This window comes from Arvicola amphibius, chromosome 1 (assembly GCF_903992535.2).
Source record: "Arvicola amphibius chromosome 1, mArvAmp1.2, whole genome shotgun sequence".
Classification (NCBI taxonomy): Eukaryota; Metazoa; Chordata; class Mammalia; order Rodentia; family Cricetidae; genus Arvicola; species Arvicola amphibius.
In genome coordinates, this window is record NC_052047.1 from 13376416 (window position 1) to 13391635 (window position 15220).

Sequence of the window (15220 nt, forward strand, 5' to 3'; positions counted from 1 at the left end):
TTCAGCCTACTGCCACAATGTGGAAATATTACACACGCACAAACATGCGTGCGCACACACATTCTTCAAATTCTTCAAGTGTGTAAAATCCTTGCCTTCCTTCCAAGAATCTTCAGACCCCAACTCTTCTATGCATATACAGCAATTCTCTCTCTCTCTCTCTCTCTCTCTCTCTCTCTCTCTCTCTCTCTCTCTCTCTCTCTCTCTCTCTCTCTCTCTCTCGTCGGTTTTTTGAGACAGGGTTTCTTTGTAGCTTTGGAGCCTGTCCAGGACTATCTCTGTAGACCAGAACTCACAGAGATCTGCCTGCCTGCCCCCTGAGTGCTGGGATTAAATGCGTGCACCACTGTCCATCTTCTTCTTCTTCTTCTTTTTAGTAAATTATTTACTTATATCTTATGTGTATGCACATTTTGCTTACACGTATGTATTGTAAAGGTATATGTGTAGCAGACTTTTTTGGGGGGCCACTAACCAGCTCCCAAATCATGACACGGCGACTTATTGGTTATAAATGCTCGCCCTAGCTTAGGGTCGTTTCTAACCAGCTCTTCCAGCTTGCTTGTCTTTTGCCGCAGGGGCCTTTACCTTTCTTTCCTTCTGTGTATCTTTCTTTCACTGCTTCTCAAGTCTGGTTGGCAGCTGCCTGGCTTCTTGCCCTGGGTGTGCCCCTCTTTTTCTCCCTCAATCTCTTTTCCTCTCTTTTTTCTCCTCATATTTATTTTCTCTGCCAGCCAGCCCCGCCTATTCTTTCTCCTGCCTCAGTATTGGCCATTCAGCTCTTTATTAGACCAATCAGGTACCTTGGACAGGCAAGGCACATGCAAATGCAACACAGCTTTTCATAACCAAACAAATGCAACACAAACAACGGTAACACATCCTTACATCATTAAACAAATGTCACACACCTTTGCCTAGTTCAAATAATATTCTACAACACATATGTTTGGTGCCTTCAGAGCCAGAAGAGGGTGTCAGATGCCCTTGAACTGGAAATACAGACAGTTATGAGCAGCCGCATAGTGCTGGGAACGGAACCTGGCTTCTCTCCAAGAGTGGCCGATGCTCTTAACTGCTGAGCCAACTCTCAGCCCCACAGAGGTTCTTGTCAAGTAATCACCTATTTAGCAATGGACCAGCGACACTAGCCTACAGATGCAGTTACTCTGATAGGCCGAAGAGAAGCGGGAAGGTGTTTCTTTAAGTGAAAAGATGACTTTTCTTGACTTAACTATGAAGGAAAAAAGAAGAACATAGATAGCGTCATTATATTCCTGGTTTCCGGCATCCACCAGGTAACTGCAAATGTCTCCAGACAGGGGTCAAGGTGAGGTACAACTTTCAAGAAGTGAAAATCCAATAAACTGTCAGTGGTATTAGCACCATCAGTCATGGCAGGGATTTGGAGGGATGGTGGGATGGCATGGAGGACAAGCCTCTGTGACCAACAGTAAGAGAGATGCTTCCTTCTGGCATTTCTGCAAAGAGTTGTCCCCACCATCCTCTCCCCACCTTTACGGTGGGACAGGGTCTGCACACCATCCTCCCCTGCTTCCTGCTCCATCTCTGGGAGTTCCTGCTCACAGGCCTGTGTCTTCGTCTGTGTTATAGCCTTCAAGGCAGCGGCCCTGATCCAGAGGTGGTACCGGCGCTACACGGCCCGCTTGGAGATGAGGCGGCGATGTACCTGGAACATCTTCCAGTCTATAGAGTATGCTGGACAGCAAGACCAGGTCAAGGTATGCTGGTGGGGATGGGGGACTGCCTGACAGCCTGGGCAGCAGGCCTGGTGCTTGAAGGCTCAGCTGATCTGAACCACTCCTGGATCCTGTTTCCCTCGTTTTTTAAAGCTAACCTTGTCTGGTTTTTCCACAGCTCCATGATTTCTTTAGCTACCTTGTGGATCACTTCACACCCAGCAGCCACCACGAGAGTGAGTACTGGAGTTGCCATGTGACGTGATCTTCTATCTGAAGTGTGGTTGGGGTTACACAAAGGGTAGGTGGGCCGGGGAATCTGGTGAGAGTCCAGGACTGAGTGAGCGGGTTGGCAAATGAACGACAGGGTAAGCCTTTAGCCTGGGCTCTCCTGTAAGCACATCTGGAGGCCAGAGTTTAAGCTCCAGGAGCTGGTTTACTAAGTGGCAGGAATCCCTGGAGGTGGGAGGGAGTGGACTGGGATGGAGGGAGTGGAGAGAGATGCAGGTGATGGGAGAACAACCAGCAACTCAGGAGGCCTGGGGAATCATGAAAACTGAGCCTCCAGACACCAGGACTCTGGGGCCGTGTCAGCCTGGGCATCCCTGAATGAAGGCCTCCTGGAGAGAAGGATGTAGGGAGAGTCGACTCCATAGCCTTTCTGGTCTGCCACTCATGGTCCCCGCAGTCCAGCAGGGAAAGCCTTGGCCTGGGCTTCCAGAGGTTGGCAGCTGGAGGAAGCTGCAGTGCTGGGAATGGTCTTAGACCCTGCTGTGCCCACTGAAGGAGGCAAATGGCCCCGAAGCTTTTCCTTCTTGGCTCTGCTCCAACCTTTTTTCTGACTTCACAGGCCTCTGCATTTCTGGATTTTCTCTGACCCATATTTTGATTATTAAAAAAAGATTTATTTTAAAGCATGTGTAGATGTGTGTATGCACATGTGAGTGCAGGTGCCCAAAGAGGCCAGAAGAGGGCACCAATCCCCCTGGATCTGGAGTTAAAGGTCCTTGTGAGAAGCCAGAGCGCTAGGAATCTAACTCAGGACTTCTGGAAGAGCCACAGTTAGGAGCAAGGGCTCCTGATTGCTGAGCCATCCTCTATCACCTGTTTCTGGTGATTTCTAAAAAGTAAACATAGCTAGATATCAACTAATGATTGTACTGTCCCAGAAATAGAACCTCCCTCCTGGGCCCTTCCTCATCTCCCGTTTCTTTCCCTGTCATATCCTGGGCTGGAGCCAGTACTGAGGCAGGGTCCCACTGCATTAGCAATCCCACGAGGTCTATTCCTGAGCTGGCCTGCCTTTGCCCTCTGTGTCTGGACTAGGGGACTTCCTAAACCGCATGTTCACTGAGGAGAGATTCGCCCAGGATGTGGAGACAGACTACGAATCCATAGAGGTGCCCGACAGTTACACAGGGCCACGCCTCTCCTTCCCCCTTCTTCCTGACCATGCTACTGCCCTGGTGGAAGCTTTCAGACTGAGACAAGTAAGCCTAAGTGGGATTGTGGGTGCTTCCTGACTTGCATTCCTGAGTAAGGGCAGACCAAACTAGCCCCCGAAGTGTAGCCAGGCTGTCATGGTCCATGAGCCAGTCTCTAAGATCGAAACCTTTGCCTTGTTCATTCCGCCCGCAGGCAGGATGGTGAGGGATGCTGGGAGGCTCACGCTGAGCTGAGCGCTGGGGATGCAGCGCCCTCGTGCAGCTGACACACTAGTGGTGTAGGAAGACAAGCAATAAAACAATGAGTCAGTACAGAAAGCGATGAGAGCTAAGGAAGAGGGGGCAGGAGAGTCGGCGGTTTTACAGAGTCTGGGAAGAGATGTCCTGCAAAGGTCCAGGGTGGTGAGGGATACACCTGAGCTCTCTGAGAATGGAGTATTCTAGCCAGGGGAGCAAGTGCCAAGGCCCTGTGGACTATTCAGGGACCTTCGTGGACTGTTCAGAGACCTCGGGAAGGCCACTGTGCTTAGCAAGGAGAAATGCGGGGACTAAGTAAGAGACGCAGTGGCAGAAGCTCCAGAATGATCTTCTAGCTTGCTATTTAAAATAGCGGGCCCCATGCCTCACACCTTTAATCTCAGAATTTGGGAGGCCGAGGCGGGCTGATCTCTGTGAGTTCCAGGCTCACTGGGTCTAGAGAGTGAGTTCCAGCAGTCGGGGAAACAGTTCATAGTGAGAACCTTTCTGATGTAATTATAAAACCATAGCGCTTGCTGAGTTGAGACCAGCGTGCAGGGTGAGGGCTGAAGCAGGGAGACCTGCCGGTAGACAATGGTCCAAGCCAAACACTGTCTTGCTTTGAAACCCCCATGGCCAGTGGGGTGAGAAGTGGCTCGGTTCTGAGAGGCCTGTAGTTCACGGTCCTTCCACTCTTTGCCAAGATGAAAGAAAGCAGTGTAGGGGTCGGGATACTGCTTCTAAGCAATGGCAGGATCCGGCCACTCTACCAGTGTGTGTATACTAATTCCTGTTTTGCTACTACAGACATGCACTTCTCCCTATGAGCAAAGAAGAGTTTTATAGACTAGATGGAAAGAGGGGGTGGCTCTATGTTTACAGAAGGGACAAACGGGAGAAAAGACATGGAAACAGAATTGAGCAAAGAGGATCCACAGTTCACAGGGTTCCTTCTGGGGTCTGGGGTTGGCTAGGCATTCACCAGCAAAAGTGGGGCCGCCAGTGTTGTTCTGTTCTGTCCCTTTCCTTCCTCCCAGTAGCAGCTCCATGCTCGCTACGTCCTCAGTCTTCTGTACGAGACCCGGAAGCACCTGGCCCAGCTGCCAAACATCAACCGGGTCTCAACCTGTTACAGCGAGGAGATCACAGTGTGCGGTAAGTGCCCGTGGGTGACGCCTTCCCCGGCTAGACACAACCCAGAAAACACTGCCGTGGCGAGGAGTCTGGAGACGGAGCTGAGCCAGCGGGAACATGATGGCATGTGAATAGCGTGCCAAAGCGGCTCTCTGTCAGCTTCCACGCTTGTTCCACACTTCCTTAAAGAAGACGTGGCTCAGAGAAGCCATTCGTAGTGACCCCAAGCTCCCATTCCATCCTGGGAAGAAAATCACGGCAACAACCAGCCAACCAACAGCAAAGAACAAACAAAGAAAACCCACCCGGCCTTTTGTATGAGCAGATGTATTTTTTTGTGTGTGTGTGCTTGAGCCAGTATCAAGGCTTTTATGATTCCCATCCGTACACACGTCACGGGGAGCTCTAGCAGCCAATCTTCGCCATTCGCTCAGTAACATCCATGTGGAGAGAAGCCCACGCTCCAGCTGAGGGAGATACACACAAGGGGTTGCGAACTGGTCCAGCGGATGTGTCCTGCCCACCCTTCAAGCATCTGAACGTTAAGAATCATTTTTTTTCTACACGTGAACAGGAGATTTCTTTTGATGTTTGGATTTGGTAACTTCTCTTGAACAATCTCCTAACGCTGGCCCCGAAGTGAGCGGCAGCTTCTAACGAAAGTCTCTCACCCCTTATAACCCTGTATCATTCTTCCCCATCTCCGCTTCAGCAACATGGATTAGTTACTGTTTGTGAGGATCATGAAAAAGAAAAAAGAAAAAAACATTTTTAGCTTTTCAATATCAAGGTGAAAGGGAAGCATTGTCCCCAGATCAGTAACTGTTGGTTCCTTCACTTGCTTGGGCTTTTCCAGGCACAGTAGTTTTCTCGCTAAAGAAGGGTCAAGTATGAGCAAATTTTTTTTTCTCTTTTAGGAGATCTACATGGCCAATTGGATGACTTAATATTTATATTTCATAAGGTATGAACATTCAAATTTAGTTGCTTTCTTGTTCTGGGGCTTAAATTAAAAGCTCAGATATGCCTTCCATTACAAAACAATTAGCCATAGCCTGGATTTTTAAAAAGATTTATTTTTATTTTATATGTATATTTATTTTGTCCGCACCTATTTTAGCATACCACATGTATGCAGTGCCTATGGACGCCAGAAGAGGGCGCTAGACCCCTTGAAACTGGAGTTACAGATGGTTGTGAGTCTTCATGTGGGTGTGCGGAACCAAACCTGGGCTGTCTGGAAGATCATCCAGTACTTTTAACTGCTGAGCCATCTCTTCGGCCCAATTGCTTGGATGTTTTTTTAAAAAAATATTCATTTATTTATTTATTATGTATACAGTGTTCTGCCTGCATGTATGCCTGCAGGCTAGAAGAGGGCACCAGATCTCATTACAGATGGTTGTGAGCCACCATGTGGTTGCTGGGAATTGAACTCAGGACCTCCGGAAGAGCAGTCAGTGCCCTTGACCTCTGCGCCATCTCTCCACCCCAATTGCTTGGATTTTTAAAATATTATTTTAAATGATATATGTGTCTGTACAACACATGACCTAAAAGTCAGCTTTGCTTTTGGTTCTGGTTTATTTTTGTAAAATTTAGGCAAAGCCAATGGTATTAATAAGCAATTGGAACCATTATTAAGCAATTAATTTCCTATTTTTCCATATAAAGAAGATTACTATGGAAGCAACCAAAGTTTGTTTTTATATCCATTTTAGCTATAATTAGAATATATAACAAAGTGCATATTCAATATTTTATTAGTAAAATATTACTTCGTATATCTACTGTATTTCCAAATCATTATATATAATAAAAAATAAAACATAATAAAAAGAATATATGTATTCTTTTTTTTTCAAGATAAGGTTTCTCTTTGTAATAGTCGTGACTGTCCTGGAACTCACTTTGTAAACTAGGCTGGCCTTGAACTCACAGAGATCCGCTTGTCTCTGTCTCCCTAGGGCTGAGATTAAGGGCACATGTTACCGCCACCGCCTGATTCTTTTTAAAAATACGGTCTCATGTAGACCAGGCTGGCTTCCTTCCAACTCACTATGTAGCCCAGACTAGCCCTGAACTCCTGATCCTTCCTGCCTCTCCCTTCCAAGTTCTGGGATTACAGGGGTGTGCTAGCATACTGAGCCTGACATTATTTTATTTAATCCTTATGCGTCCATGGCAGTCATTATGATTTTTATCATTATTGTTGTTATGTACTTGGAATTTAAAAGTGACTTCCATGTCACAAGCCCAGCATCCTTTGGTCCACACTGCAAGGTGACACTGTGTCTCTGTATGAAGTGTTGGTTTTGTGGGCATCTCCTGTCCTCGGCCTCTTTGGAAAGGAAATACAGCACAATGGGGAACATTCCCCTCTTCGCTGGTGTTTATTATGGAGGAACCCGCAGATCACAGGACTGACTATTTCTGGCGTAGCAGTCAGACGCCTGCTGCCTTTAACCTAATATTCTTTTCCCCTTCCTTCTTTTTTCCTCTTGGGTTGGAAGAACGGTCTACCATCGCCAGAGAGGGCGTACGTGTTCAATGGTGACTTCGTGGACCGAGGCAAGGACTCAGTAGAGGTCCTGATGGTCCTATTTGCCTTCATGTTGGTTTATCCCAAAGAGTTCCATCTTAACCGAGGAAACCATGAGGATCACCTTGTGAACTTACGGTACAGGCCCAGACACGCTGGCTGTTGGGTGCTTGCTTTCAGTTGTAAAAAGTTACTTCTCTAGAGTCCCTTACTACAGATGACTTTAAACATGGTTTTCCTAGGGTTGTAGCCAGCGATGGAGCACTTGCCGAGCATCCCCAAGGCTCTGGGTTAAATTAGCAGGAAAAAAGTTTTCTAATTTTTGAAAAAACACACAGCATACAATATTTTAAAAGATTTTTCTTTATAGCTTTCATGTTAGTTTACTATTGTAATAAGAACATATTTCTAATGTATGAATATTTTTAGCTTGAAAACAATAAGGATTCACACAGAGAAACTATTAAATCTAGACAAACAAAAAGAATAGAATTTAAATATCTCATAATTTCTCTACCCAGAAATAATGGCAAAATTGCAAACTTCTTGATGATGACTCCTATCTCTCTCTCTTTTTAAACATATTCTAAGGGCACAAAGATAGAGTAAGCACTTTTATAAGATGTGATCGCACCATGGCCTCTGTTACTAAACGCATCTTCATGTGTGCTTTGTGTCCAGATACGGCTTCACCAAGGAAGTGATGCAGAAATACAAGGTGTGCCCCTTCCCAAGTCACCCTCCCCCGCTTCAGGCTGAGACCCGCGAAGCTGAACATCTTGTCGGTTTCGCAGATACACGGGAAGAAAATCCTAAGGACGCTTCAAGACGTCTTCTGCTGGCTTCCACTGGCCACACTGGTTGATGAGAAAGTCCTTGTTCTTCATGGCGGGGTCTCAGACAGGACAGACTTGGACCTTCTGGCTAAATTAGACAGACACAAGGTACTGATTCATGAGCCGATAGAAACCCCACCTCTGTCTGGTCACACTGTAAATGGAAAATAAATGTTGCCTTGCATGGTGACATTAGACATGGTGAGAATGTGGAGAGAGGGCTGAGGGAACAAGTGTGCGATAATCCATTAGCAATGTCTGTCATGGTCACATAAGATGGGTGACCAGTGCCGTGTGTTTGTCAGCCCCCTCATCAGGCTGTGGTTACATGGGGACCCCCACACTTGCAGGGAAGCTGGAAATACAGCCTTTTATGGTTGGCCATCCGCTCTGCAAGAAAGTTGCAGTTTCCATCCTGTGAGAAAGAATAGGGAGAGAGATTTGGGAGGAATGATAGCCTTTGGCACAGACATGCTCAGTAAGAAAGGTTTACCTGAGCTGACAGAGCCTGGTCTGAGAAGTGAGGCAGAAAGGGTTAAAAATCCTGGTTCTTCTGCTTAGAATGTGTGACCTTGGACCAGTTAATTTAATATGACCTTAGATTTAACTTGTAGAATGGGGACATGAATAAACTATATTATTGGCTTTATGAAGATTGAATGTGAATATGTTAAATATGTCACACATGCCTTATACAATGGTGTTTACATTTGGCTGAGGTGACAGGAAGGTTCAAACGTCTGTGTTAAACGTTTCTCTCTTTCTTGTGTAAATGAAGGTCTATAACAACAATGCAAAATTTTAGGACCTTGGAATTCTTGCTGATGTGCCACCGGGCATCATGATCCAACTTGGCTGCTTGAGTGCCAGTCATTGTGATCGAGTTGGAGCCAACATGGCTGCTTGATCGTGATCGCATTTCTCTTCCTATCTGATTGACAAGAACTTAGTCACATGACTATGTTTACCTGAAAACAAACAGTTTGGAAAGAGAGTTTTTATCCTGGGGTACCTGACCATTATGAAGACTAGGGAGAGAGAGATGAAGACAGGACTGAGTTAGGGCAGAACACTGACTTAGTTTGTCCTGTTGGCCACCCAAACATCTGTGCACACTCTTTCTCAACACACAGAACCAGGCTCATGGCCCAGGGCTACATGGGGCTCATTCAGCCCTTACATTGCCTCAGAGTCCAAAGTTTCTGCACTCGGGTCCTGAGTGTCATGTTTAGGTATGACTTCTTGTGATTTGGTGACCAGGGGACGAGTGACAGACCCCTTTATACCCAAATTCAATGTTCAAAGAGGAGAAAGATAAACTTTTGGCAAACGCTGGTAAGAGAGCTCTTTAGAATTCAGGGGCTCACAGCCCTCTTCTGGGCATCTCAGCCTTTCGCGTTTGTTTTTTATCTTGATGGTCTAGACAGGGCTGGTCCCCAATTTGTGACCCTTTCCCTTGTGCCTACCAAGTCCTGTGCCACCATGGCCAGCTTCAGCCTTGAAGTTGCAGGTTTCTTTACGGCATTTGGACACGCACATACCCAGGGGCGGCTGACGTTTAAAGACTTTTGTAGGGGTGTGGGTGCCTGTGCAGGCCAGAAGATGCCATGGGATCCCCTGGAACTGGAGTTCCAGGTGGTTGTGAGTTGCCCAATGTGGGTGCTGGGAACTGAACTCCCGGACTGTACACGAGCAGAAGTGCTGTTAATTCTTCACTGCTGAACCATCTCTCCAGCCCCACACTTAATTTTTAAAATACGATGTAAGCAAAATTTATCTGTTTGCCTGCATGTATATATGTGCACCATGAGTATGCCTGCAGGGGTCCCCTAAAACCGGAGCTTCCCATGACAGTGAACCACCATGTGGGTGCTGGGAATTGAAGTTGGGACCCCTGTAAGAACAGCAAATGTTGCTCCATCTCTCCAGCCCCCGTATTTAATCTTAGCTGGCCCTCCCACCCATCTCCTCCTTTCTCCACCTTCCTGCTCCCACCCTCACTTACATTCTTGAGAGTGTAGGGCCCTAGGACCTAAAGCCAGTTCTTCGTTTTTTTCCCCCTTGTTAAATCTACATGTTGCCTGGCACCTGATTTTTTTTAAAGCTTGATATTTCACAAACTTTGAGCTCAAACCTTCTGTTCAGCTATGTTTCCATCTGGAGGCAGAGACAGCAAGCCACTGGAGAGCCAGTTATCTCTTGGGGAGAACGCTATGGAACGCTGAGCGCACTGAAGTGGGAGGGACTTTGGAAAGAGTCGAAGGAGCAGTTTATTTTCATGGCTCAGCACATGCTAACTTCCTAACATTTAGCTGGCAAGGCTCTTGGCAGGGCTGGCACAGCTGCCTGTGGGGAGTACCGCGGGGGGGTGGAGCGGTGGGGGCGGGAACGGATCCAGTCAGGCTAACTGGGTCCCGAGCAGGAGGAGTCTTGGTATCGCTGTGTCTCAGTTTCCTTGGCTGTCTGTAAAGGATGCTCCCATAGAGCCAGTGATAACATTGGTTGGCTTACGTGAATTGGGCAGAGAAGCCCCTCACCAGGAAGCCTCAATACACTGGAACCCGAAGTCTCCCTTAGAGTTGAAGTTAGAGACTCTTCTAGGAGCTGGTGATGGAATCCTTAAAGTTCCCTGCGAGGTGACGGGGTGGGGGATGGGGGGGAGGGTTCACAGCTTTTGTTTGAGTCTGCAGTGGGGCAGGTTGACTAGGAACTGGGGGATCTTAACCCGTTTCTCTCCCAGCTGTTAGGAAAGGGTCGGGCAGCACCTGAGCAAAGTCCTTACAGCCTCCTTGCCTCTACACAGTGTGGTCTCTTCCCAGCACAGTCGTCTCGCTGGCCCTCTCCAGGACCTTTATTTGTTCTTGTCCTAAGCCAGTCCACCCGAAGTTTTTTGTTTGTTTGTTTCGTTTTGTTTTTACATCGGCGGGGAAAAGAGGGATGTGAATCTGTGCACACGCGCTCAGAGTTATTTATTAGTCTTCCCGGTAGCCCCCGGCTCCAGTGATGGTAGTCTTTGTCCTCATTGCCCCGCAGTTCCGTGCCAGACCTCTGTCTTTCTCGAGAACGGTGTTCTATTTATTTTCAACTCGGTCCCAGCACCACGATGACTGAGTCGGTGACGGCTCAAGCTGAAAAGGGTTTCCCCTTCCCCTTCCTTGTCCCTTATGCAGCAGATGGGGTCACAGCCTTTCCAGTTGTCTGTCTAGCAAGAGTCCGCTTTTCTCGATTTTAACATCAGCCTGTCAATCGAGGCAATCTAGGACTTCCAGCAGATGGCGCCAAACCCCGCACAGAATAGACGGTTTGATCTGCTCGTCCACGTTTTATGCCCTGGTCCCGCTACTGTTCCATTCGCGGGTATCATTAAGCAAAAGAATAATTCCTTAAAAACGGCATGATAATACTGCGACTGTCTACCAGAAAACCTAGGCTACAAGACTGATGGGCGGACCGTGTACACAGCGTGGATGCTCTTACACACACGGGTGACTCAGGTTGTACACAATTTTCCCTTGGAGATACAAAATGTTACTATGGGTTTTTGTAAAAATATATTAAATATGAGTACTTTAACCATGAAATACAAAAAAAATAAGCGTGGCAATCACGTGTTTGAAGGTAGTGGCTGTAGGAATTGCTGTTCAAAGTTCTGACAGTTGCTCTCAAGATCTGTGCTTGTCTCAGCCCGGGAAAACTGCAGAGAGAAGCATGGTTGGTGGGCTCCAAGGTTTAGGACTGACCTGTATGCTGGAACCATAGTTTGAAATGACAGCGTTTCATTCTTGCAACTCTCCGTGTGTTTATTTATTTGTTTGTTTATGGACACGTTTAGATTGTTTCTACCATGAGGTGCAAAACGAGAAAGGAAAGTGAGAATCGGGAGGAGCAGAAGAGAAAAGCCAACCAGACAAGCTCTGGACAGAGACCTACTCCATGGTTTCTTCCGCAAAGCCGCTCTCTGCCCTCCTCGCCTTTTCACCCGGGCTCTGGCTCTAAGGCCTACAAAGCCTGCCGCTCCTGCAGCATTCCCTGCAGCTCGCTGGGCCACAAGGAGCAATCCGGGCAAGTGCGGCGCTCGGTGGACCTGGAGCTGGAGCGGTGCCAGCAGCAAGCCGGCTTCCCAGGGATCAGAGAGAAGGGGGAGCCCTCGCCCTTGGCCCTAGACACCGACTGTGATGCTGATGTACGACAGACACTGGAGCCCACTCCGGAGGAGTGGAAGCAGGTGAGTGTGGCTAGCTGCTGCTTCTGAGGATATGCCTGCCATCTAGGAACCAACAGATCAGAACTCCTGTAAAAGGCAGGCGGATCTCTGTGAGTTTGAGACCAGCCTGGTCTACAAGAGCTAGCTCCAGGACAGGCTCTAAAGCTGCAGAGAAACCCTGTCTCGAAAAACCAAAAAAAAAAAAAAAGAACTCCTGTAAAAATGCGGAGGTTGCCCAAGACCCCTCTGAAAGAATAAAAATAGGAAAAAGAAGTGGGGCGAAGTGGGTACCTTCGGGGGTTGGGGGGCTGCCATGGTATGCCACTAAGCAAACACGCCACACACAACAAAGTTAATGCAGGAGGTTTATTGGGGGAGGGGAAAAGTGAAAGGCCACATCGGAGTGGGGACATGAGAGAGGCAGACAGGTGGGGGGATGGGGAAGAAGGAAGAAACAAGAGAGAGAAAAGCAAGAGAAACCAGAGGAAAGAGGCAAGAGAGCAAGCTGTGCCTGGCGGACACTTTTAAAGGGTGCACACGTTGCATAGCTGATGGTGGAAAGGCTCCTGGCGACCGCTGATGACATAAATTCTTTGGTGGCAGAAGCAGGCTGCTGTCCCAGAGGAAACTAACACCCACTTTCTATCAGGAAGAGCATTAGTTTTGTCTAATAACTCATGTTAAGTTTGTAATGAGTGGGGAGAGGCTGCAAGGGACCGTCGTCCACAATTATCTGTTTCAGGACTTGGCATCAACTGGGGATGCAGGTTAGGTGAACTCAGTGGATTCTTTTCCATGCTGATTTTATGCAGGAAGCTGACTAGTGCAAGACTTAGAGAACTAGCCAGCGGCTTCTGGCCCCTGTTGTCAGGAAAGTATGGGCTTCCCCGGCTCTCCGAAACTATGTCATTTGGCCGCTACGCCCTACCTGCAAGGGTGTCTGGGAAAGTGTGTATAGCTGGGCACATTGCTATCCCAAACACAATCATTCTGTCGGGACAGAGGAAAGCAAATGGGGCAGATATGGCAGTGGCCCTGCACAGTATGGCCCATCATTTGCCAAAACAGTTGACTCAGGCTAACTGGAAGAGACATTTGCAGGGGCAAGACCATGTCAGGGAGGCCCTGAAATGGCTGGCCTGCAGTCTTGGTTAGGTATTGTTGTTCTAGTTTGGCTTTGTATTTTGAGATGTGGGTTCCTCTGTATAGCCCTGGCTGTTTTGGAACTCACCACGTGCCAGGCAGGCACGCCTGCCTCCGCCTCCCAAGTGCTGGAATTAAAGGCATATGTGGCCATACTTGGCTGTTATTTAGTTAGGGTTTCTATTGCTGTAATTAAACACCATGATCAAAAGTAACTTGGAAGGAAAGGGTTGATTTTGCTTCTACTTCCACATCATGGTCCACCACGGAGGAAATTCAGGGAAAGAACTCAAACAGGACAGGGACTTGGCGTCAGGAGCTGATGAAGGAGCCACAGAGGAATGCTACTTACTGACCCTGGAATGCTCCGCTGTTTCCTTAGGATCCCCAGGACCACCAGCCCAGGGGTGATGACCTCCCTGTGGCATATGGATTATTAATCAAGACAGTACCCCACAGGCTGGCCTATAGACCAGGCTTACTGAGACATTTTCTCAGTCGCGTTCCCGTTCCCCTTGTCTCAGATAACTCCGGCTTGTGTCAAGTGACATAAAACTGTCAGCACACTTTGGTAACCAGGTTGGAGGTGATGTTGGTGGTTTGGGGACAGTTATAGAACTATGAAACCTCTACGGTGCTGTCATTTGTCATCTGCAAAAATGGCAGTTTCATGGAGTTCATCCAACAAAGAGAAGAATTGAGACTCCTTTGAGAGCTAAAATGAGCAGAAGTAGCCCTGGCTGGACAAAGGGAGGTGAAGAACAGGCGTCACGCTCTCCCCGAGTTCTTGATCTGGGCTTCAACCCCAACGTACACTTGAAATTTAAAATGGAGGCCTCTCCTTTCATGACGCGTGATCCAATAGTGTGAAAATAATTCAAATGCATTTTTCTCGCAAAAGTACATTCTGACAGTATTATTGCCATCCCTCCAAATCTGCGGTCCCTGCGTCTGCCTTGTGTCAGACCGGCAATGGATACTCTCCTGAGTGTGAGCAAGACAGTGGAGCCTGAACTGCAGGAAACACGTCTCAGGTCTTCTGCAGCCTTCTGTCAGAATCCTTAAGTTGCTTCAAAAAAGCAAAATGTTTGTTGAGCTTCTCCAGGACCACGGCTTAGAGCCCCTGAACACCACAGGGGAGACTGTCCTGCCATTTCTAGTTCTGCCTTTGCTTTGGAGCCAGGGTGGAAGGGCCTGGGATGCAGGCTCTGAAGGTAACAGCCCTTATGCACAGCTGCTCCCCGACCAATGCAACCTCTTCTACACATTGACATTTTATATAAGATTTATATCCAAGAAAATGGGTCTGTGCTTGCCAGCTAATAGCCATGTATGAGTGCACATCCACTTATGAAAAAAAAAAAAACATTTCTAAGCTGCATGCCTGAGATCTCTATTCTCGGGAAGTGGAGGCAGGAGATCTCAGCCAGCCTGGGCTACACAAGACCACTTCTCAAAACAAACAAACAGGCGCAGCTATAGCCACCGGTGGCGGGAGAGGCTGTACTACGCCGAATACCTGCCCCCCTCCACCCAAAGGCCGGACACCAACATCGACCACGCCGGCCATGGGAAGAAGGCTGATAGCGGTAGGACTAGGTGTTGCAGCTGTTGCATTTGCAGGTCGCTATACCTTTCAAATCTGGAAGCCTCTACAACAAGTAATCACCGAAACAGCAAGGAAGATTTCCTCACCGAGCCTTTCATCTACTATAAATGAGGATTTGAGCTGAAAATGAGTAGGCGAGAAGCTAGTCTTATTTTAGATGTAAGTCATTCTGCTGGCAAGGCCAAGATTCAAGCAGCATACAATACCATGATGAGGTTGAACCATCCAGACCAAGGTGGATCTGGTTACTTAGCACAAAAAATAAGTGAAGCAAAGAACTTGCTACAATCATTCACCAAACTTAAGTCATGCTGAAGGACCATACCCAAGAGAAACCAACTGCAAAGCACGAAAGTCCTACAGAAGAACG

General features: G+C 47.7%; 1 protein-coding gene and 1 pseudogene across 1 annotated transcript in view; both read left to right on the top strand.

The window, feature by feature from the left end:
* Positions 1–15220, top strand: part of Ppef2 (protein phosphatase with EF-hand domain 2) — a 28154-nt gene that overhangs the window by 1428 nt on the left and 11506 nt on the right. Inside the window, exons 2-10 of the mRNA XM_038313350.1 lie at positions 1615–1742; positions 1879–1936; positions 3027–3190; positions 4423–4537; positions 5434–5480; positions 7030–7196; positions 7740–7776; positions 7853–8002; positions 11727–12119. Of these exons, the coding sequence (XP_038169278.1) occupies positions 1615–1742; positions 1879–1936; positions 3027–3190; positions 4423–4537; positions 5434–5480; positions 7030–7196; positions 7740–7776; positions 7853–8002; positions 11727–12119 (1259 nt within the window). The remainder of the gene's footprint in view (positions 1–1614; positions 1743–1878; positions 1937–3026; positions 3191–4422; positions 4538–5433; positions 5481–7029; positions 7197–7739; positions 7777–7852; positions 8003–11726; positions 12120–15220) is intronic.
* Positions 13497–15165, top strand: LOC119818397 (annotated as a pseudogene).